The following is a 21,081-nucleotide window of genomic DNA, read 5'->3' as shown; positions in this document are numbered from 1 at the left end:
TATTAAGGACTTGGTTACGTTTTTTGTGCATTAGGAGTGCCTCAAAATAGACACACCTGAGATTCTACTTTAAATAATATATTGTTCGTTTATTATGATTAGGGATGAGGGGAGGCTGGAGGTCTGTTCAGAGTTTATATACTGTGAATTAGCAAGAAACTAGTTTTGTTATCAAGTGCACAAGTCTGTAAGTCTTTTGATCAGAAAAGGACTTATAAAGTTCTGTCACTTAAACTCCTTATACTAAATTAAAATCCAGAAACAAAACCTTTGTTTAGTGCAAGTTATTTTTTTCTGTCCACCAATGATTCTCTGAAAGACAAAATCAGGAGTTAAACTTCATCTACAGGAAGGATATGACTTGTTATTGTTTATTACTTTGACAACAGCCTCTAAGAGGGACTTCAGTATTAGTGAATTCATCAGTGAATTTTGAAATCCTTATTGGGGAAAAATTGGTGGTGGGTGGATGGTTGGACTGTATAATCTTAGAGGCCTTTTTCGTGCGTGGTAATAGGCTCATAATAATGAGCATGTGTGAGTTTTTATTGCACATCTAAATGTTTACTTCAAGACTGAGTCCTACAATTGGCTGTCATCCAGCTGGTCATAGAAGCACTCCTTGATGTTAATCACAGTAAAAGTGTATTAATGGTAGCTCCAACTATTGCAGCTGCCTTCTAGGGTGGGATGAGCAAAGATACTGCTCATAAGTCCAATTACTATAGCAGATTTTTAAGGCAGAGTACTTCAATCACTTTCGGTCATGGAGATGTGCCATGATGAATTGAGTTACTATCCATCCATTGAGGACCAGATGCGTGCCTTAATATTTTTGTCTGCAGTGACCTAATACCATGCTCTGCATTTGTAGTTACTACTTTTATTAACCACAGGATTTTAAGTTTAAATCACTTTAGAGCTTTAGTTATGGGCTATGATATTGTTGGGCTTGGTACTATATAGCTACTCAACTGTGACTCCCACCCAAATAGCTTGTTATCTAGGTTTAAGGCAAGAAATAGCAAGTAGGCAAGTGGAGAGCATAGCAAGACTGTGAGGCAATACTGATCAGCATAGAGAGTAGTAGTGTCAGTGCTTTCCCAAGTCCGTCTGTAGGCAGTGATTTGAAGCAGAATAGTGAGTGTATCTGTAGGGACCTTTGCAGAAACCTCTTCCCATATACTGCTGCAAACACACACGTGCTCTTTTGAAAATCTAGTGGCGCTGATATAAAATTTTTGTCTGTGTTGGGGATTATTTTTTTGTACTGAATGAGAGCAAACAAAGAAAGGCTTTGAGAGCTAGTACAAGTTGGATGTGCTTGATGCAGGTTTCAAGAACTGGAAGGGAATACAGATAAAATGATAAGCTCTTGTAAGTTTTGGTTGCAGGTATCTAATAGACTTTTCAAGTGGATGGACATGAGCTAGTTCAGTATGTTTTTGACAAAGGAAAAGTTACTGAACTGAGATATAAGAAGATCAGACTCTGCAGAGTAGTCATTTCTGTGCAAAACTTACACTTTGAAAGAAGCGGAACACTAATGAAGTCTGTAGGCAAGAACTTGGAGAAAAAGATAGTCTGAAGTAGTCACAGGCTAGGGAAACGAGTCAAATGGATGTGGGATCCATCATCAGGGTCACAGTGTTCCACAGAACCTGATGGAAAAATCAGGAGTGCTGCCTTGGAGATGTTATTTTATGATAGTAACTGAGCGTAATTAGATCTGGAGGAAGCAGTGAGCTTTTGCTATAGCCAGAAACAGACACGGAAAAGAGGAGATATGTCCAAAGCAATTTTATAGCGTAACAAATCCCTATTACAGTATCAAAATCTCATCTCTGACAGATTGCTCCTGATGAGAAGCAACTAACTCCCACTGAACACAAGTCAAGAGGGACAAAAAGTAGTCTTCAGAAATGCAAGTCAGTTCAAAATGCAACATGTTTGTGTATGTGAGGGATCATAGCAGGAGGATACAGCATGATGTGCAGCAGTGAGCTGTATTATGTGTTGTCTCTGTGACAAAGCTCTAGATGGTTCTACACGTGCAAAGTGGAAATTTTAACTGATTTGTCAGTTCTAGTGAAATCTTATCTCCTGTCATTTTTATTTATGCATTTAAACAGATGTAGTCTCTGATATAGTAGCTTACATCACCTTCATATACAGGTAGTCCTCTGTAATTCAGTGGTGCTCCCTAAGGATTAAGGTGCTGTTCGCTGCAAGTCAGGGCATTGGCAACTCGCTCTTTGTTATCAGGTGACATTTCAAGATTAAATGTGATGTCAGTTGATGTTTCCAGAAGACCGGGAGTAATTGTAAATATGATAGCAATGTTATAAACGATAATACTAATGTAAACAATATGAAGAATGTATCTGCTCACTTGGTTTTGTTGTTGTTGTGTTTTTTTTTCTCTTCTCAACATTCATTTCTTAAGAAAATTGGCTAAAAAGCGAAAAGAGACATTGAGCAGTACACGGCAGGAAATGACTGTGATGGTGAATTCAATGGATAAAAGCTACACTGAGCAAGGCACCAACTGTGATGAAGCTTTCTCTTTCATGGACACACACAATCTAAATGGGAGATGTAAGTCTTTTCTTTTCTTTCTTTCTTTCTTTCGTTCTTTTTTTTTTTTTCTTCCACCTTAAAAAAAAAGGTGCAAATGGTTTTTAAAATATTCCTCATTACTCAGTCATGGAAAATCTATGGAACACAGAGTCTCCCACTGTGCAGCACATTACAGGGTGTATTTGAATGAGTAAGACAGCCAGACATCAAGAAAAGACTTCTTTAAAAATAATAAGGATAATTGAGCTTCTTTCTGTCCACTTTTTCTTCTGAAGAAGAGCAAATACAATACAGAAACAGCTGTATTTTTTCCTTTCTCTGATTTCCATTATGTTAAAAATTTTATCTTCCTCATCCTGTTCCAAGTCCTTCAAATGCTTCCCCTGCTCACTTTTTTTTTTGGTAGGCAAAACTTATTTTTGAATGTCATAACGTAATAATCGTGATCCAGTTGTCATATTATTTCCAATTCTAGATGATTCTCTTTCTGTTGCTTGTGCAAAGAAAAAATTTGGCTGAATTATGAACACTGCAGTTTCATAAGAGATTGTCTAAAATCCTGGGTCTTCATGGATCTACCCTCAAATTAAATAAAATTTAGGATATACATTTTCCTAATCAGAGTTCAGTCAAGGACTTGCCTCTGCCTGGGGGTTACCAATCACCAAAGACCAGGATTGCAGTAGTTTTTCATATAACTGTTAAAGAGAACAGGAAAAAAAGTTGACAAAACATTATAGTTTTTGTAGCTCTTAAGGAATCTCAGTTTTTTTGTATACCAGTGTTTTTGAACATCATCAGAATTTAACAAAGATTCAATTTTGTTTCAAGTACTAGCAAACTTTAAGGCCCAACTCCCACTCTTTAATAATACGCTTAAGAACACTGATGAGCTCAATTGTTACAGTCTGTGAAGTTTATTCAGTGAGACTTCTTTCATTTGTGTTGATTTTGAAATTACTTTGAAATAGATCTTTCAAAATCTGACTTGCCTTTTTGGTGAGACTATCCCATTTTGGTTAATGAGACTGCTTATTTAGTGAGGAGATCAAGAAGTTTGGCTTTCTCTTCTATCCTCATGGTGTAGTCACCCATTGTGTTGTTGAATAGTCACAACAACCAAAGAACCTGCAGTTGGTTCCTGTGAGTAACATCCTCTTTTCATGCAAAGCACCTTAAAACAATTTAAAATTGTCTGCATGACAAATATTTTACATCAACTGAGAACTAGAACCTTTAATTCAAGCTTTCTGTAATAAATGTGGTCACTAGAAGAATCAGTTTGACAGTCCTTAGGAAAAATCTTTTTGTAAGACCTTGTTCTCAAGAGATTTAAAACATTCCTACCTCCTATAAAAGTTTATTGTCCTGGCAACATTCTGTATCTCACCAGTTTTATTAGCTGCCACAACCTCGACCTTACCTAGTCTCTACATCCATTTCCAAAAGAATTACCTCTGTGTCCTTTGCTTCTAGTGACAAAATCAAAGGAAAGTAGTCTCAGATATATTCATTTAGAAGATAAATGGTACCTGCCAGCATATGTTAGCCAGTTTCCAAATAGTTCCATTTTAACAATGGCCGTTAACTGTATACCAGCAGCAAAAAAAAATAAAGACAAATCAAAGCTACCAGTCATCTCAGTCCTTCTCATCCAGCATTCCTGTCTTCCACAACTCTGCTTTTGTTTCCTAAATTCCTGTTAGTTTGCTTATATGTATCCAGAATATGTTTATATTTATTTACTCTTCTGAGTTAATTTCAGCTGTACAGATAAGCAAAACTACCTCAACTAACGTCTAGTTTGAAAAAGCTTTGTTTAGAAACCTTTACTGAGTCTTTGGGTGAACATCCTCTGTAATGTTACGATTAATGCTCTCCTGCTGGATGTATCTGTGCCTACAACAGTAACTCATATGATCTCTGGATACCAGGGAACTAACTGAAGTTAATTTTTTCTTTGTGTTTTCCCTTTTACAAACAGCTAAATCATTAAACACCAATGCCAGCACTGGTGTATGTACAACAGTCTGAAAACCATTCTTAAAGAGTAATATTTAGAGTATAAATACGATCTGTGTATTATCCCACTGTCTGAACAAATTGAAAAAGACAGAGAAAAATGAACTGTAGCAGAATGTTTACCTACAGTATTTACTGTATTATTAAGTAAACTAACTAATGATCAAAGCTTCTGTCAAAAGCACCCGTTGTCACTGTGGTGTCTTTATTGAAGCACCAGTATTCAGTCTAGTCTTGTGATGTAAAAGGTATATTTGTCATCACTGATCAAAATGCTTTATCTGATGATATTTCTTTCAAGGGAATTGATCAAATTCTGTAAGTCATTCATTTTGTTCACTAGACGCACCTGCTTTTCCCTAGGTCCCGATTACAGTGTGACAAACACAGCAAAAAAGCAAATTAGCCCCACGTGCCGCGTCACTCAGTTTAGATAGCTGCATAGCGCTCTGCCATCTCTAACTAGCCTTGTTTCTTTTTGCAGCTGTATCTTCACCATCTTCATTTACAATGAAAACTAATACACTGAGCACGACAGTGCCTAACTCTTATTACCCAGGTAACCAATTTTTTTTCTTTGCTTCAACCCTATATAAACTTTCTCATTACAGAAGCGTATGTAATTATGTTATTATACTCCTTGCCATGGAAGTTTAATACGTGTTCCATGTAACCAGTTGCTTACAGTAGCTTTTCTGAAAGAAAACTCGGGAACGTTTATCAATCATTTTCTGTTCTCTCTCTTTTTACCTTTTCTGCATTGACCTGCTTATGATGTATGACAGATCCATTTGTGCCAACTGCAATTTTAGGTGAGAACATTTCCCTTTATCAAAGTTATTGCTGAAGTAGTTTAGAAAGTCACAGACAATAGTATGCAAAAAGCTGTAGTTTTATGCTTGAGGGAGGGGTGGTAGGCTTGTCTACACTGTAAGTGCTAAAGACAGTTATCAGGCTTGATTTCTACTGTCACAGTGCAAGTCAGGGGAGAAAAAAGAGAATTTTAACGAGTGGATTTGTGAGGAAATGTTTATGCATGTATTTGGAGTGATACAAAAGAATTTGATTATCACAGCAATTGAAATAGTTTCCCTCATTTTTTTCCTTTTTTTTTCTCAGAACAGAAGATGTCACTTCTTAAAAACACCTTTTTTTCCTAATTAGACTATTCACAATGTAGAAAATCAGACAAAATAGGGTTTGGGCCATCCACCAGCTATCATTTCTTATCATAATTCCACAGTTTCTGACATGATTGTCAAAGTGAAGATTCAGAGGAGAGTTGGTATTTTGAACAGCAAAATGATAACATGACACTTCCGTAATACAGTATATTGTGCATCAGGTGTCACAGGAATAAAATAAAATGATAGAACTATAGTTTAAAAACATACAGTTAAAGTATACAGCATTTCCACAGGGAATTTGGGAAATCCTGTTGTTGTCCAATATCAGAAAGAGAGCAATTTCAAACAGTAAGAAAATTGTAAACATGAAGTGTCATTGCATTGTCAGTGCTGAAGAAACTGACCACATTGTCTTGTATTTATTTACAATTTCTTTCCATAGTAACTTTAAACTAAACAGGGAAATATTTTACAGTGATAAAATACAGCAGTGCTCTGTAGCAAGAGTTCAAATTCCACTGCCAAACCTCTCTACTCGTTTTACTGTTACTGACATTTTCTCCAAAAATATTTTTTCTTCTTCTCCTTTTTTTTCAAATCGCCATAAAAAAAATGAAAAATAAAGACCTCTTAACTGATTCCTTTCTTTAAAATTCAAGTAGAATGAAGCCCAGAGGAACTTTAAGTATAGGAATTTGATCTTTGAAAGCTTGTGCTTGTAAAACAAGATTTAGCAAAGTGCATTTCAGTGTGTTAACTTTGAGAAGGAACCAGTGTGTTTTTATACATTATGTAAATTTGGGAGAAGGTAATAGTAGTGACTGTGACAATGTAATAATCTGCATGCAAATGAAATTTGCAGTGCCTTTTAACTGCCTGAAATGTTTAGATTTTTTTGTGTGTGCTTTAACATTCACTCAACACTTCATCCAGTAATGTTCTGACCTTGTGGGTGGGCAAAGAGAAAAGTGTTATCAGGAGAAAAACTTGAGATTTGTTGTCTGAATTATTCCATCTTAGTTAATGTTTTCACTGGTTTCAGTTGGTTTTCCTTTTGTTTGCAATCCTTTGCAAAAAGTAATAGTAAAATATTTGTTAGCTCTTTTTTCCCACAAGAAATAATCTTTAAGCAAGCAGTTCAGATATCAGACAAACACACACTGGAAGAAAAATAAATAAAAATTTTTTTGCTTATATAAGTCTGTAAAGTCTTGAATTAATTCGGTACATATTTTGTGGTCCAATACAGCAACATGTGATTTCTCATCTCAAAAAACCTTGCAGTTATTTCCATGCAGATGATGAATATTTTTGTAACCTTACATGTTAGAAGTATTATGAATGGTGTCATATTCAAACAGGGTTTATTTCTCAAAAAGGTGTTTATAATTGTTTCTATAGGAATAATGTTTTACCTGAGGTAAATCAAATTAACTGTGTTCAAATCAGTTGAAGATTACAGCTATTAACAAAAGTGCTGCATTTCTGTTGCAACTAACACCTGCCCTTACCTCCTTTCAGTGTTTAAAGAAGCTATTTTAGGCTGTAGGGTCAAGTATGTAGGTATTGCAAATGGCTGAGCTCAGTTTTCTCAGTCAGAAATTCCCGCAATGGCTGCAATACATTTACCATTTCCAGATTTCTTGTAGCACAAATTTGGGCCGATTCGTGCATATTAGGAACTCCACCAAATAGAAAGAAAAAATTAATTAAAGCTAATGATGTACTCCTTAAATGGGCAACAATCTTACTTCTCAGTTTCAGATATGAGGAAATTTTCATATATTTGAGGGAAAACTTTCATGCTTACTCTAATAATGGAAAAGAAAACTTGAGAGCTCAATTAAAGCTTTACATGACAGCCATTAAATTTACATGAGTGTAGGTCATGCTTGTCATGTTTCAGTTGTATGTATTACTGAAATTGGAGAAATAAAAAAGTGCTGTCCTAGAGAAGATAGTGTGCTGGGTTTGCAGATGCCTCCCATGCCATAAGGTCATATAAGTGGCAAGTTAATATATTCTTTAAGTGTTGTACAACTCTATGGGAATCAGTAAGTGGGAAGTAGAATAACTGAAATTGTAGATCTTAAACAAAAGGGACAGACTTCCCATTCTATATGAACATTTCATCTGGAAGAGCTCACCCTTTCAGAGAGTAGAAATGCTGAAAAGCTTGTGCTAGATTGCTCAAAGGCAAACCAAAAAGCTGTAATGTTTGTGGTTTCATAATATATCATATAAACCAAGGAATGTAAGTGCTTTTTTTAAAGCAACTTAATAGATGACTCCTGAAGAAAGAAAAATGGGAATAATGTAGCTGTAAGAAATAAAGAGATGGAGAGAGGAAAATTGAAACAAAGGAGGTTGTGGAAAATAAACTAATAAGGATGAAACTGCAGCTTTGATAACACAAGAATCTGATGTCTGTTAACTTTGCATTCATCCCAATTATTAACAGTTTGTGTTACAAGGGCTTCCCTAACTTGGAGAGGAAAAAATAATAATTAAAAAAAAGCTAACTCTCTAACCTACTTCTAAAACAGAAATAAGCCAACCAAATCATATCTTACTACTTTTTCTTTTTTTTTTTTTTTGTCTTTTTTGTCTTAGCCACTTTGTAGTTTTCAGGTGCCATTTCAACAGCAACATATTGTATCTGCACTTGTATACCACGTTTCATGCCATGCATCCCAAGGTGCTTTGCAGTACAATTTTATCACACAGTAGACAGAAGTTGTCAAATTCTCTCACTAAATGATGAGTCTGTTTTCCTCTAGATTGATTCAGGTTACTAAACCAGCATGAAAAGTAGTGCACATACTCATGCCCATAAATTGTTCTCTGCTTGGTTTAGATTTAAATGCACCTTCCATACTGACTGTATGAGGACCAGATTTCATACATCTTGTTATCACTGTGAACTAACAAATCCTGAAATCTTTTCTGAAATATGGTTCTTCAAATACTGTGGCATTAACGTCTATTTCCAGTGATATAAGTATGACCAGAATCTCACCTTTAATGAGATGTGGTAGTATTTTTATTTTTAGAATGCAAAAAGAATCTGGGACCTTTTCATTCAGAAAAAATGAGTAGTTTTCGGCTATGGTGTATTTAACGTCTGAATGTGGCTGTATATTTTCAGTGCTTCCCTATCATTCATTGTATTTTACAAAAGATTTTTTTTTTGTATATTTATAAATATATTCTATTTGTAAACCTCTTGCTGTAGTTACTGTGCAGCCAACAAGGAGTACTTTGGCCAAGTCAAAGCCCTACATCTATAATTGCAGTTAAAAATCAAGAACTCCTTGAGATATGTAAAATTATTATTTGGGTAGCAGTAAAATGTATTTTTAAAGATATTTTGGCCTCAGAATTTGGGTTTTGTTTTTTTTTCTTCTCACGTCTTAACTAGTCTTAAGAACTCCCATCCAAATAGGAAGAAAATGACTTTTCTTCCTTAGTAGAGAGCACTTCCATATCTGTACTTTATTGCAAAGTATACGTTTTGATCTCAATTACATCTTTGTGAACTGACTCACAGTAAGATAGCTTTGTGTTAGTGCAGTTGATTTATACAGTGAAACTGAGATCAGAACCTGACTCATTTAGGAAATCACACTGTAAAGACTAAATTAAAACATAAAATTACCTGTAATTATTAATGTAGTACTGTTGCTTATGCCCTGTTTCCTTTTTCTCCTCCTCTTTTTTTCTCCTGATTTGTATCTTCTTAAAAGTGCCAATCAATGGTAAGTTGCCCATTTGCCCCATGGAAGAGGTGTGGAGGGTTGGGAGAGTATGTGTTTCATCCAAATTTTAACCAGCCCACTGGGTTCTCCTGTTTGTTGGCTTGCATGACAGTTGACACATAACATTTCATGCCTAATGTGATGGCTCATGATATACCGTGGTCCTAAAGCATGTTCAGCAGCCAGTCAAGACATTTTTCCTGATCAGATGATCCTCCGCATTTGTCCTCTTGTAGTTTGTCTCCAAACGTTGTATCAGATCTACATTTCCATTGCAGTCCTAGCTTGATGAAACCATAAGCCATTTTGTGCATCCTTTTATTTTGCTCACTCCAAACATTTGCTCTAAATTTGCAGTGTAAATATTTCAGTTAACTAATCTAAGAAGTCTACAAGTCCTGTTTTATTCTATAGGACTTGTTGAAGTTTCAGAATGAAACTTCTGTGCAACTTAGAACCAAATGCCTAATTTAAAACTCATTTATAATCAGCCAGTGTTATTTAAAGCAATATTATAGTTCGGACTGCTCTGCAATGCTTCCATTGTAGAACCATGGAATTTGCCTCATTCCAATCAGTCTTGCAATTTCCCTGTGTAAACTGCTCCATGGATTTACTGTTCTTCTGGCACATAGCCTTCACAGACAGAAGCAATGTTGATGATGTCAGATTTCTGCCATTCCTCTAGAAATCTGTGTGATTTGTATTTTTGTTTATAAGAAAAAATGAGCCAGTACATAATGAGATACTCTTTTCCTAGATGAAACCCATACGATGGTCAGTGACACAAGCAGCCTGGTTCAATCCCATACCTACAAGAAGCGAGATACAGCAGATGTGCCCTACCAGACTGGACAGCTTCATCCAGCCATCCGTGTAGCTGACTTACTGCAGCACATCACCCAAATGAAGTGTGCAGAAGGCTATGGATTTAAAGAGGAGTATGAAGTAAGTGTCGGATCTAATGATCTGATTATTATGTCTTCTGCCCTGTTGGCTTTATCTGTCTGCTACCTGTACCACAGAATGGGAGAAATAATTACTCAACCCAGTAAGCTAAGCGCTGTGTCACGGGGGGTACTGAATAGAAATGATCACCTCCACAGTAAGCAAAGTTTCTGGTGGTAACAAGGCAGGATGAAGAGTGAGAAGCAAAACCTTTCTTGGAAATCTCTGCCTAATTCTACTTGCAGAAATATATATATTGAAAAAGCAGCTTCACTAGCATTCTCCTGGAACTTACAATATTTTTTTTACTACTGTCTAATCAGACTTGCCCTGTAACATGGTATTACTTGGGAAATCAAGTTCTACAAGCAATATTTTTCACATTAATTGTGAGAGACATTAATCACTGCAAGGGTGTGCTCACATGTTCAGAAAGGTCCGTAAGGCTATAAAATGTATTCTCTGCTGTCTCAAATTTTTCTTGCTTCCTGGAAGGTATCTCTAATACTCATTGTTTTTCATATGAACTTATAGTCTCTCTTTTTTGCTGTTTTGGCTTTTTTTTTCATTCAGCTTCTGTTTCTTCCTTTCATGCTACAGTGACCTGTTCTTTGCTTTATCCTCTTAGTGTTAAAAGTCATGACCACTATGTCCTGGCAAAGAACAGAAGAATGCAAAATCATAACTGCAGAAATTATCTTACTTGTGAGATAAGTCTGTCCATCTAGGTAGGAAAAAAAAAATGAAAAAAAAAAAGCAAAACACAAGCAGACCTTGCTCTCATGCCCAAAACTATGGGTAATATTATACCTTCCTTTGAAAATTTGTTTATGCTGTAGAGCCTCAAGGAACATATTGCTCCTCATCCGAATCATACAGCTGAATCAACGACAACATCTCAGCCTGGGTTGGCTGTCTAACATGAGACCCTTTGAAATCTGATAAGTCCAATATTTTAATATCTAGAACATACAAATGAATGCTCTTTTTCCTCTTTTCTTTGTCTTTTAGCTCAGAGTTTAAGAAGTTTATTAATGTAGATGGGTCTCACATGGTATTATAGGATGATTACAGCAAATAGAGTTTTCCAGAGCAGAATTTAATCCAAAAACCAAGTAGCATAAAAATATTACTTCACAAAGGAAAAATACATAAGGTTGACCCACAGGACTGGACTACAGATTGTCAAAATTGTCATAGGAGTGTGTGAGAATTTATGAAATAATTTTCCACTGCTGAGGTAGGAAGATGCACTACATAAAAATTTGTGGAGTCTGATATGTGGCATATTTGAAGCTATCAACTCAAAACACTCTAACTTTTAATACTTTATATGGACATGGACTGTGATCTAAGATGATGCGCACAGATTAAAAAATAATTGTTCCCTGTTCTGTGGTCTAGGAAACAAATATGATCAGCAGCAGCCCACCCTCCTGTTCCCAAGGGCAAGTTATTCTTGACATAGACTGTATCTACTTCAGTGCGTAGTAGTGTCCATCTAATGGAGGGCCCTATCCAAATTGCACTGTACCTCCAACAGAGTATATAGTCCTAAATTTCCTTTCCTTGGAAACTGAGATATGAGAAATCAGAGGAACAGTTGTTCTGGTGTGATGTTATTCCAACGTAGCCAGTAAGAAGCAGAGTAGTCCAAATGCAATTTTAATCATCTTCTCAAAATAGAAGCCAGCAAAAAAAGATCCCTTCTTATTCTTTAATCTGATAGAAAAAGAAGGGACGACAGCCAGCAAAATCATTTAAATTGCTTTCACACTGTAGGGCAAGCAACAGTTTGTTTTTTGGTCATGCACGGGTGTGTTCTGCTCCAGGGGCTCAATGTATCATGCTTAAGTTTTGAAGGTAGAAACTCATGTATTTGCTGTTGCAGGTCCTTCACTACAAAGACATTACTTGTTTTTATAATACTTTGCTTAGTTTTTACTAGCCTGCTTTTTGCAAGAAATAGTGTTTTTGGGGCATTTGTTGTGCTTTGTCATGACAGCTGTATAATATAAAAATTGCTTAAATATGTAATTGTTTAAACTGGTGTTTGTAGCATTATACTTTCAAAGCCCATGCTTCAGGCCCTTTCCAAAGTCAACGACGACAATTTTTTTTTCCCCTCAAATGTAGAAAACAATTAATTCCCACAAGGAGCTAATCACTTGTCAACTTTCATTTGTGCAGCTGACTTAAGCAAGTTTGTTCCTTTGAGCTTTTTATGACACTGTTATTTTAAAATGATAGAATTTTATTCTTGTCTGTGGAAAAGATTTGCTCATCAGCCAGAACCCTTTGTACCAGCATTAAGCCTAGAGGAAAGCTACAATTAATTTATATTAAAAAAAGAAGACTGTAAAATGGAATTTATAATGCAACCAATGACATGGCTTTTTAACTACAGCAGATCAAACGATACTACAGAGAAACAGTTTCCAGGAAAATCACTTAATTTTAAGCTTACCAAGCTGAAGAATGGCATCCCATTACAGACAATAGGTGTAGTCATGACTAATGACAGTAGATGCAATACATTTGGGTGCAGTGTAAAGGGAGACTTAAGATATTGCTGCATCGTATAGGTAATTTTCTATAACCAGAGTGAACTACAACAAACTATATATTTCAGGGTTTTTTTTCCACTGACCTAATGCGGTATTGCTTTTTTTTTTTTTGTCCATGTGCATTGAAAAAAATCTCAATCTGTTGTAGCACTGATAAGATTGAGAATAAATTTGTTTATGCTGTTGTCAAACTGATACTGTCCTCTTTACAAGGTTGACCTAGGCAATGGAAGAACTTTTTTCCTTGTAAGTTATCAGGATAACCGTCCAAATGAAAAGGAAAAAATGGTTTGGCAGGGGATTTGTTTTGAATGAAGTCTCACGCATGACTTTTGCTCTAACAAGACAGTAGGATTATATATTCTCAGCAGGGAAAGAGTTTGGTTCAGGAGAAATTCACACAGGATTCGCTCTGAAAATAAATCTGTTGAAGTGAACAGAAAGTGAAGTAGCACATTACCTATTAGCGGCACTTCAGAGGAGTAAAAGGATACGGTGCACTCGCTGTCATGCATAGTTATAAGTGCTTTAAAATAAAATTTCATAATGAGGAACACAGTTCACAATAATTGGGACAGTAGTTCACAATCCAAGTAATTTTAAGTCCTGTAGGCTTCACATGAGAGTTTTTAGAGTAATATAACTGACGCAAAGGATAAAGGTTGAAAAATCATCTTTTGCAATGACAGGCTGGTGCTTGATTGCTCCCTGCTCCACTCTGCAGTGCAATGGCCCACTTGAGAAGCTGAGTACTCTCAGGTCCCATGTTTAGGGCCTCGAGAGGGCACGGCACTTAGCAGGATTGTGTCCTTCCCTGTGGAGAAGAGATACTTAGTTCTCAATGCTGATAAGATTTTGCTAAAGTATTAGTAGGGAAGCATCCTGGCTCTGCTCCAGCTCTGGCGTGTGTGAGGATTCCTGTTCCCTAGGGCAGAATCTGGCCCCAAGTTTTGGCTGCAGCCGTGCAGCTTTGGATCTGGTGTCTAGCTGTGTCTGCAGAGCAACAGCATAGACGGGCATGTCCTCAGCAGTGCGTCGGTAGCAAGTTCATGCCCGTTTATCCAGGTGTTTCTCAGGTGTGGAAATAGCATGGGTACATTACTGTAAGCCGAGGACTCAAACACGGACCTTCATTTACGGCCTGGTGGAGTGTTAATGATTGGAAAGGATTGCACAGAAATCCTTAAACTCTGGGAAATTTCCACACAGCTAGTCTGCAGTAGAGCTTTAAAATCCTTCCTATCCCCTGCCAGACCCTTAAGAAAGGAAAGGTTTTGGCTTGGTTTCAGCAGCATTAGATTGACAGAATAACATTGGCCTGACTACAAAACACCCTCCCCTTCCCTAACCCTCCCACCCCCACTAACTGTGCATTATTTTAGCTGCTCCCCACTTCGGAAGCATGAGAGCTTGCACTAATGATGGAGAAGGAACACTGCTTATCTCCTTTCTGCATTACAGAAGCTATTCAAATAGGATAGAAGGATTAAAGTGGTGTCTATATTTCACCACCTTTTTCCCTGATACTTGCCACCTTTTCAGACTTCCTACTTTCACAGGGCCTTACACTGTATCTTTTCACAAAGATCAATATCTGTTAAAAGGCCTTAAACACACTGCTGCAAAGGAGTGAGTTCATGTCCTTCCTAGGGAGGAGATGGAGTAGGCTTCTCTAGGCCAGCACAGCTTAGCACAGCTAAGATGGAAATGGAAAAATTTATTAAGCTTATTGTTTTAATGAAGATTTATTTTAGACACTATTTTTGGTTCTTTCAATCAACAAAACATTTTACCTGTTCAGTGTGAATTGTTTCTTTGCCAAATAAACCTCTGTTGATATAAGACAGTCTCAAATAGATTTCAGGGTGTCTACATAAGAGCTTGGACTGGTTTAGTTGAATTGATTTTAAAACACACCTTTAATTAAACTGGTGCAACACTGTGTAGATAAAACCTTGCAAAATCAATTCCATGTTATGTTCCATGACAGGGACTTCTGAGCTTCCATTATCTCAGAAACAGAGGTTCCTTTGAAAAGCCAGGGTTTGCAGAGGGTATCCTTCTCAGATCAGCCTCGTTTACTGTCACTAACAGCAGTGTCAGAAACAGGCTTTTAAAAAGGTTTCTCTGTATAGCGTTAACTTTATAAGCCTTTCCCTCTGCTGTGTCTCTCTCCTTCCTTCTCCTCCCTTCCTGAAATGCATTCCCTTTCTCAAGGCTTTGTGGCAGTTCAGCTGTTTCACTCAGGAAGCAATTTTAAACTAGTGTCATTAAAGCCATACTGCTCCTAATCTACTCTTATGAAGGAGTTGCATGCTGTCAAGACAAGCTGTACCTATTATGCTGCTATTATGCTACATGGTCTCCATCCACTCTGAGGGGTTACACCAATGTATCAATATTAATTGCTAAATCACTGCACTTAAACAGACAGATACTGATGTGAATACAGGCGCAGAGGGCCTTTCAAGGTCAGGGACATGAAGTGTATTATCTAATGTATGTTAACCAATTCATTTTATTCTAGCACTTCTTAACACCTATTATAGATTGGTAGCTGTATTTTGAAATAGGTTCCCTGGTCGTGGTCGCTGTTTAGTTATACCTTGGGGGATTGTGGTCAAAGGTGATGATGAAAAATGAATAATTTGAAGAGGATTTGGAGGTGAGTGGTGAGAATAATGGAGGGTAGAAACAAAACATATGCATTGAAATGGAACTTCAAAGGTACATAAGTAGATGTGCTGTCTGTCAATGAAAAAAGAGTTTTTCACACTGTACTATTGGCCTGTGAAATACCTGCAGTAAAAAAGAGAACAGTTTAAGGAAACAAAACAAGAAAAACAAACTCTCTTAAAACAGCATAAATACAAATCCTAAAGAGCAGAAAATATTGCAGGCAAGCTTGGAATTTTTTTGTGGAGGAAGTTTACCCCATAGTTACCCACTTAAGGCTTTGCTTTCTCCAAACCACTGTTACACAAATGTCTGACCTAGGACAGAAATCAGGTAGTTTCCTTTTGCTTCTGTCGTGCAAATGCATGGCAGACCAGAGTCTTGTCACCTCAACCAGCTCTTCCATCACAGGTTTTCTTCTTTTTTGGTTCCAGCTGTAAGACAAATGCACTGCCACATAAAACTTCTAAGTCCTGTGCTCTGGGGCCCTGAAACTGAAACTTTTTGAATAGCAGGAGAAATAAGAGTTTTGTTGATGTTAGGTTGATATAACTGCTGATAGGACCCAGCTGGTGCTGCTTTTTCTACGTTTGTTCTTTATGCCTGCAACTGGCATGTCTCACCTCCAATCTGTACATTTTTATCATGCTTTTTGCCTGATTTTATTTGATATTCTGCAGCACCTGCTGAGGCAGTCAATACCACAATCAGTGCAGGTTATTTTCTATCCTGCAAGATACATATTAGAAAGAAAGTAAAAAGACTCTGGAACATCAGGAGGGAATGAGGGCATTAGTACATAGTTAAATACGTGAAGGGCAATATATGTGTCCTCCAGAACTGGGAGAAAGATAACTGTTTTTCTTTCTTTTTTTTCTCTTTTTGTTTCTATAGTAATGAGAAAACTGATTGGAGATTGGAAACATAAGAGAAATCAAAACATAAGTAAAATAGTGGGAATTTGTCCTGTGGAAACAGTGTGGAAAATTATTGGAAATATTCCTCTATAGTGATTCTTGCTATTATTTTTTGTGAAATGCCGTAGATAATTAGATAGAGCTGGAAAAAGTCACCTTAATATCCGTTTGTATCTTTAGTCTTTAGTACTGGGAAGTTGCAGTGGTTTGATTATTGGCATCATAAATGTTCTCTTTTGTGCACAATGGATAACCACTGCTTAAGGCAATAAAAAGGTTTATATGTGAGTTAGGTGTTCCTTTTCCTTTATCAAAGGACTGTGTTCAGAATACCCCTAGTTTCATCAGATTACCATGGGGTCTCCAACAGCCTTCCACAGATAATTTGTCCCTGTGTGTTTATCCCAGGCTCATGGATGCTGGAAGCCTCAGCAGCAGAGATCTTGTCTCTGGAGGTTAAAAGGAATGGTAGAAACAAGCAGCTGACGTGTCCTCAAACGATGTTTTGGTTTGGAAGTACTAAGGTACTCCAGATCAATACCAAACTGCTGAAATGAAGTCATTCCAATCCAGAAACTACATTTCCTAATAAATAACATGCATAATTAATGACACAGCCTCCCAGTGCATGCAGTATCCCTTTATTTCTTTAGTAAGGGTAGCTTCAGTTGTTGATCACTCAGAGGGTGGTGATGCACTGGATCAGGTTGCCCAAGGCAGTTGTGGATGCCCCATCCCTGGAGGCATTCAAGGCCAGGCTGGATGTGGCTCTGGGCAGCCTGGTTTGGTGGTTGCTGACCCTGCACGTAGCAAGGGAGTTGAAACTAGATGACCATTATGGTCCTTTTCAACCCAGGCCATTCTATGATTCTGTGATCAAAAGGAATCAGCTGGTAACAATTTGAACTGGAAGATAGTTGATAGAAGTTTGGTTTTCTCAGTTCAGAGACACTTTCATTTTACTACATATGTGTTGTGCCAGTTTTATACAATTCTGAATCTATCCTTGGTAACAGAATTTTTGTTCTTAACAGATTTTGAATGTATGAAAGGTGCTGTCACTATGCTTAATCTCATTCACACAGCAATTCCTTCCTGTCTTGTGCTACAGTCATTGCCCAGTGATTGAGGTGCCCCAGGAGTTTCTAAATCTCATTGTTTCCTTCTCCTGCTCTTCCTAAATGCCTTCTCCAATTCTTCCTAAATGCCTTCTTTTCCAATTTAAATAGATGTGCATGTATACACAGAAGCAGCTTTCTAGTTTGCTTTCATTAAAGCAGGTTTAATTAAAATTTATTCTTACCACAGATTATAGATTTAGGCAGGTCGTGGCTTCATTACAAAGGCTTTGGGTTTTTATCTGTTTGAATAATAAAATTGTGGAAGTATATATGGCATAGCCCCTCCATTCCCCTAGGATTACTTTCAGTGCGGTGTAGGCAGCTGTTTGCTCATGCTGTGGCATGGCTGGTACTGATCAGTCACTTAGCTGACTGTCAAGCTCCTGTTTTCCTCTCCTTGATGCCCCAAACATTCTGAACTGTATTATATGAATTCAGCGTAACGAGAATAAGGATGCCTAATTCAGCCCAGTCTTTCAAGTTTAGGCTGCATCTCAAGGAATGCCTGGTAACTTTTAAGAGCATCTCTCATAACAATTGCATCCCTTTAAATACTGTCTGTTAGAACAGGTGACTGGTAACTATATGCAACTTAGTTTTGTGGAGACTTAGAAAGCTTGTTTGGTTTGGTTTGCTTTTTTTTCTCCATCTTCAGTCCAACTGCCACAATGATCTTCGAAACTCATTTTAATTTTGTACCCCTTTTATTTGACTCCTTCCTTAGGATCCTTTATTCTCTCAAGGCATTGCAAAATCTTTCTCAGTTTCTCCTGGAAGGATTTGTAAGCATGTACAATGCCAAATTGGAGCAATAAAAGAAATAGCTTTCAAGTCTCGCTAATAGTTGCCAACTTGGCAGCGAGCAGAACTTTTGAAATCCAGTATCCACATCTGATAACTCCAAGTAATTAACACAGAGGTTATGCATTCTTTTCAATGGAAACCATCAGCCTTTTTCCTCGTACTGCTACCTCATATGTTTTGCATGTACGCACATGCTTATTCTTTTAGTAACCCACAGTCACATATCATTCTATTTTAGCATGTGGAATCTGTTGCACTGTTACTCTTCAGCCTGCCCAGTCGTCTTCCCCTTTAGCAGACACAGGTTGAGAAACAGTCGAGCTGCATTAAGCAGATTTCTCTGAATCTGTTTTACTCTGTCTGTTAGGCAAGTAATTTTTGCTGCATAATCTTGCTACCGTGCTTTTGATAGTATCATGTCTATGCTGTGTACTTTTTGAAATTAGGATTTAGTTTCAGATTTAGTCAATCTATGTGTCATTATAGGTTATTGAACACCACAGTAGGAAACTAAATGAGGCCACTGAGCTTCATTTCACTCATAAGATGAGTTTCCAGAGGGAAATCTGCCAGAGCAGCCATAGCACTCACAGTTCTGAGGTGATAGGTTAAACTTTATAAATGCTTGTGACAAGTACAATTTGAAAGAAATTAAAGTTTTTGAAGCTATATACTGCATATTTGCTCCAGACTGATTTATTAATTATTCAAATAAGGCATTGAATATTTGATCAGAATCTGTAATCCCTTCTTCAGTTAACGTATTATTTACTTTTGAAAATTGCTGACGTACCATACTTTTCCCACTGGACAGGCAAAAATGAATTGGTCCAATTTATGTGCTCAGAATAATATATTGTACTTTAATGTTAAGGATATTATTCATTATCTCCTACTCATATAAGCTTCCTCGCCTCCTTCATATTTTATTAGTGCCCTTTAAAAAGACATAAAAAAATCAGTCATGTAGTTATTCCATTTTAAATTATGCAAATGATGTTAAATGCAATTATAATCTATTCTTTTATTAATTATAAATACACCCTGTGTGTTTTCTATGGACTGTATTTTATTCACTGCAAATAATTATGCGTTTTAGTCTATTGCTGGTTTCACGACTAGATCATTATTACTGGATGTTTGTAAAGCATGAGGAATACTTTTCAAATCAAGTTAGCATAATTTAGCTATTAGAAGTTTTAATTCAGCATCAGTTTATTCACAACATACCTAAAATATGCATAATTTTCTGTAATGTATTTGTTTTAAATAAGTTAAAATAGCCATCATGAATCTTTTAGGAAATGAAAAACTGTATTCTTCTGTATCCCATGGCTTCGTGTACCATCTAAGGAAGTTTACTGTCTGCAACACAAGGTTTTTTCTTAAACGTTTCCTGCAGTGCTTCAGGAATTGTCCTGTTAATGGAAAATATGATTAGCATTTTCCATCAGGAAGGAATTTTTGGTTACAACATGCTGATGTGATGGGCACGGGAAATTCTGTGGGAAACGATAAGTCCACTGCAATTGTGGTGGGCCGTAGTTGGGCATCCAGGCAGGTTGGCAAAGACTCCTTCCACCCCACTGGTTCCCTGCCAGTGTCTCCATCCATCTCCTGCATGCTTCAGTGAGATAGCTGCTCCCCTGGGTGCTAATCAGGGCACAAGCTGGGCGATGCCAGCACATGGGCTGTTGCTGGATACTGCTGTTCTCCATCTGTTTGGCTCTGTCTCTGTCTTACTAATAAGCGGGTAGGAAGCCCTGTGTCCTCAGCCACTCATCTGAGAGGTCCTGGCTTGTCAGCCAGTTCTGAGGAGATGCAAGAAAGGAAGAAAGATGAGGATGGCAACTATGGAACAAAACTGGCTCCTGAACCAAAGCTGGTGGGAAAAGTGGAGTATTCACGGAAATAAGGCAGCTCAGGAGGTGGGCAGAAAGAAGAGCAGGCAGTCTTTGGGAACTTGCTAAATTCTGTCAGATAGAGAGAGATTCAGTATTTCTAAAATGATACAACAGCAGCACCGGCCACGTAGAATTGTTGGAGTTAATGGGTTTGCAGCTTGATTCAGGACTGATGAAAATTCTTAGTATTGACACTTCTTCACAAGACAGAAAAAGGATATTTTAAACTAACAGCATGATTTGAAGCCCAAGGCAAGGGAGGACCTTAAGGATGAGCTTAGGTTCAGTACGTTTCAAACAAATGTAAAGGACTGACTCAATATACATTCCTTTCTGTTCTGTATTTTAGTATTCACCTAAATGGAAGCAAACTAAGGTTTTTGTATACACAGACATCAGACAACTAATGGTTTGGACATATTCATGCTGTAGTGACAAAACCTGAATGTCTGTCCACCAAGACAATGCAGTTTCTTTCCCTTAAGACCTCGAAAAGATTCATGGTTGACAGTGCTGTGCTTTGTTATGTGGAAGAAAAGAGTGCCTTGTGTTTATATAGGGTTAAAATGCATCTACCTAACTGAGCCTAGTTATTACCCATCTAGCTTCCAGGTGCCTGGGCAATTATCTCTTACTATGTAACAGTAAAGAACTGTA

General features: G+C 37.2%; 1 protein-coding gene across 1 annotated transcript in view; it reads left to right on the top strand.

The window, feature by feature from the left end:
* Positions 1-2,449: 2,449 nt before the first annotated feature.
* The window catches only part of LOC100550127 (receptor-type tyrosine-protein phosphatase mu), a 77,279-nt gene continuing 58,647 nt past the window's right edge, over positions 2,450-21,081 (top strand). The window contains exons 1-5 of the mRNA XM_019613936.1: positions 2,450-2,598; positions 5,087-5,161; positions 5,388-5,414; positions 9,476-9,487; positions 10,248-10,435. Coding sequence (XP_019469481.1) covers positions 2,496-2,598; positions 5,087-5,161; positions 5,388-5,414; positions 9,476-9,487; positions 10,248-10,435 — 405 coding nt within the window. The 5' untranslated portion in view covers positions 2,450-2,495. The remainder of the gene's footprint in view (positions 2,599-5,086; positions 5,162-5,387; positions 5,415-9,475; positions 9,488-10,247; positions 10,436-21,081) is intronic.

This window comes from Meleagris gallopavo, chromosome 3 (assembly GCF_000146605.3).
Source record: "Meleagris gallopavo isolate NT-WF06-2002-E0010 breed Aviagen turkey brand Nicholas breeding stock chromosome 3, Turkey_5.1, whole genome shotgun sequence".
Taxonomy (NCBI): domain Eukaryota; kingdom Metazoa; phylum Chordata; class Aves; order Galliformes; family Phasianidae; genus Meleagris; species Meleagris gallopavo.
This window is presented reverse-complemented; position numbering and strand designations above follow the sequence as displayed.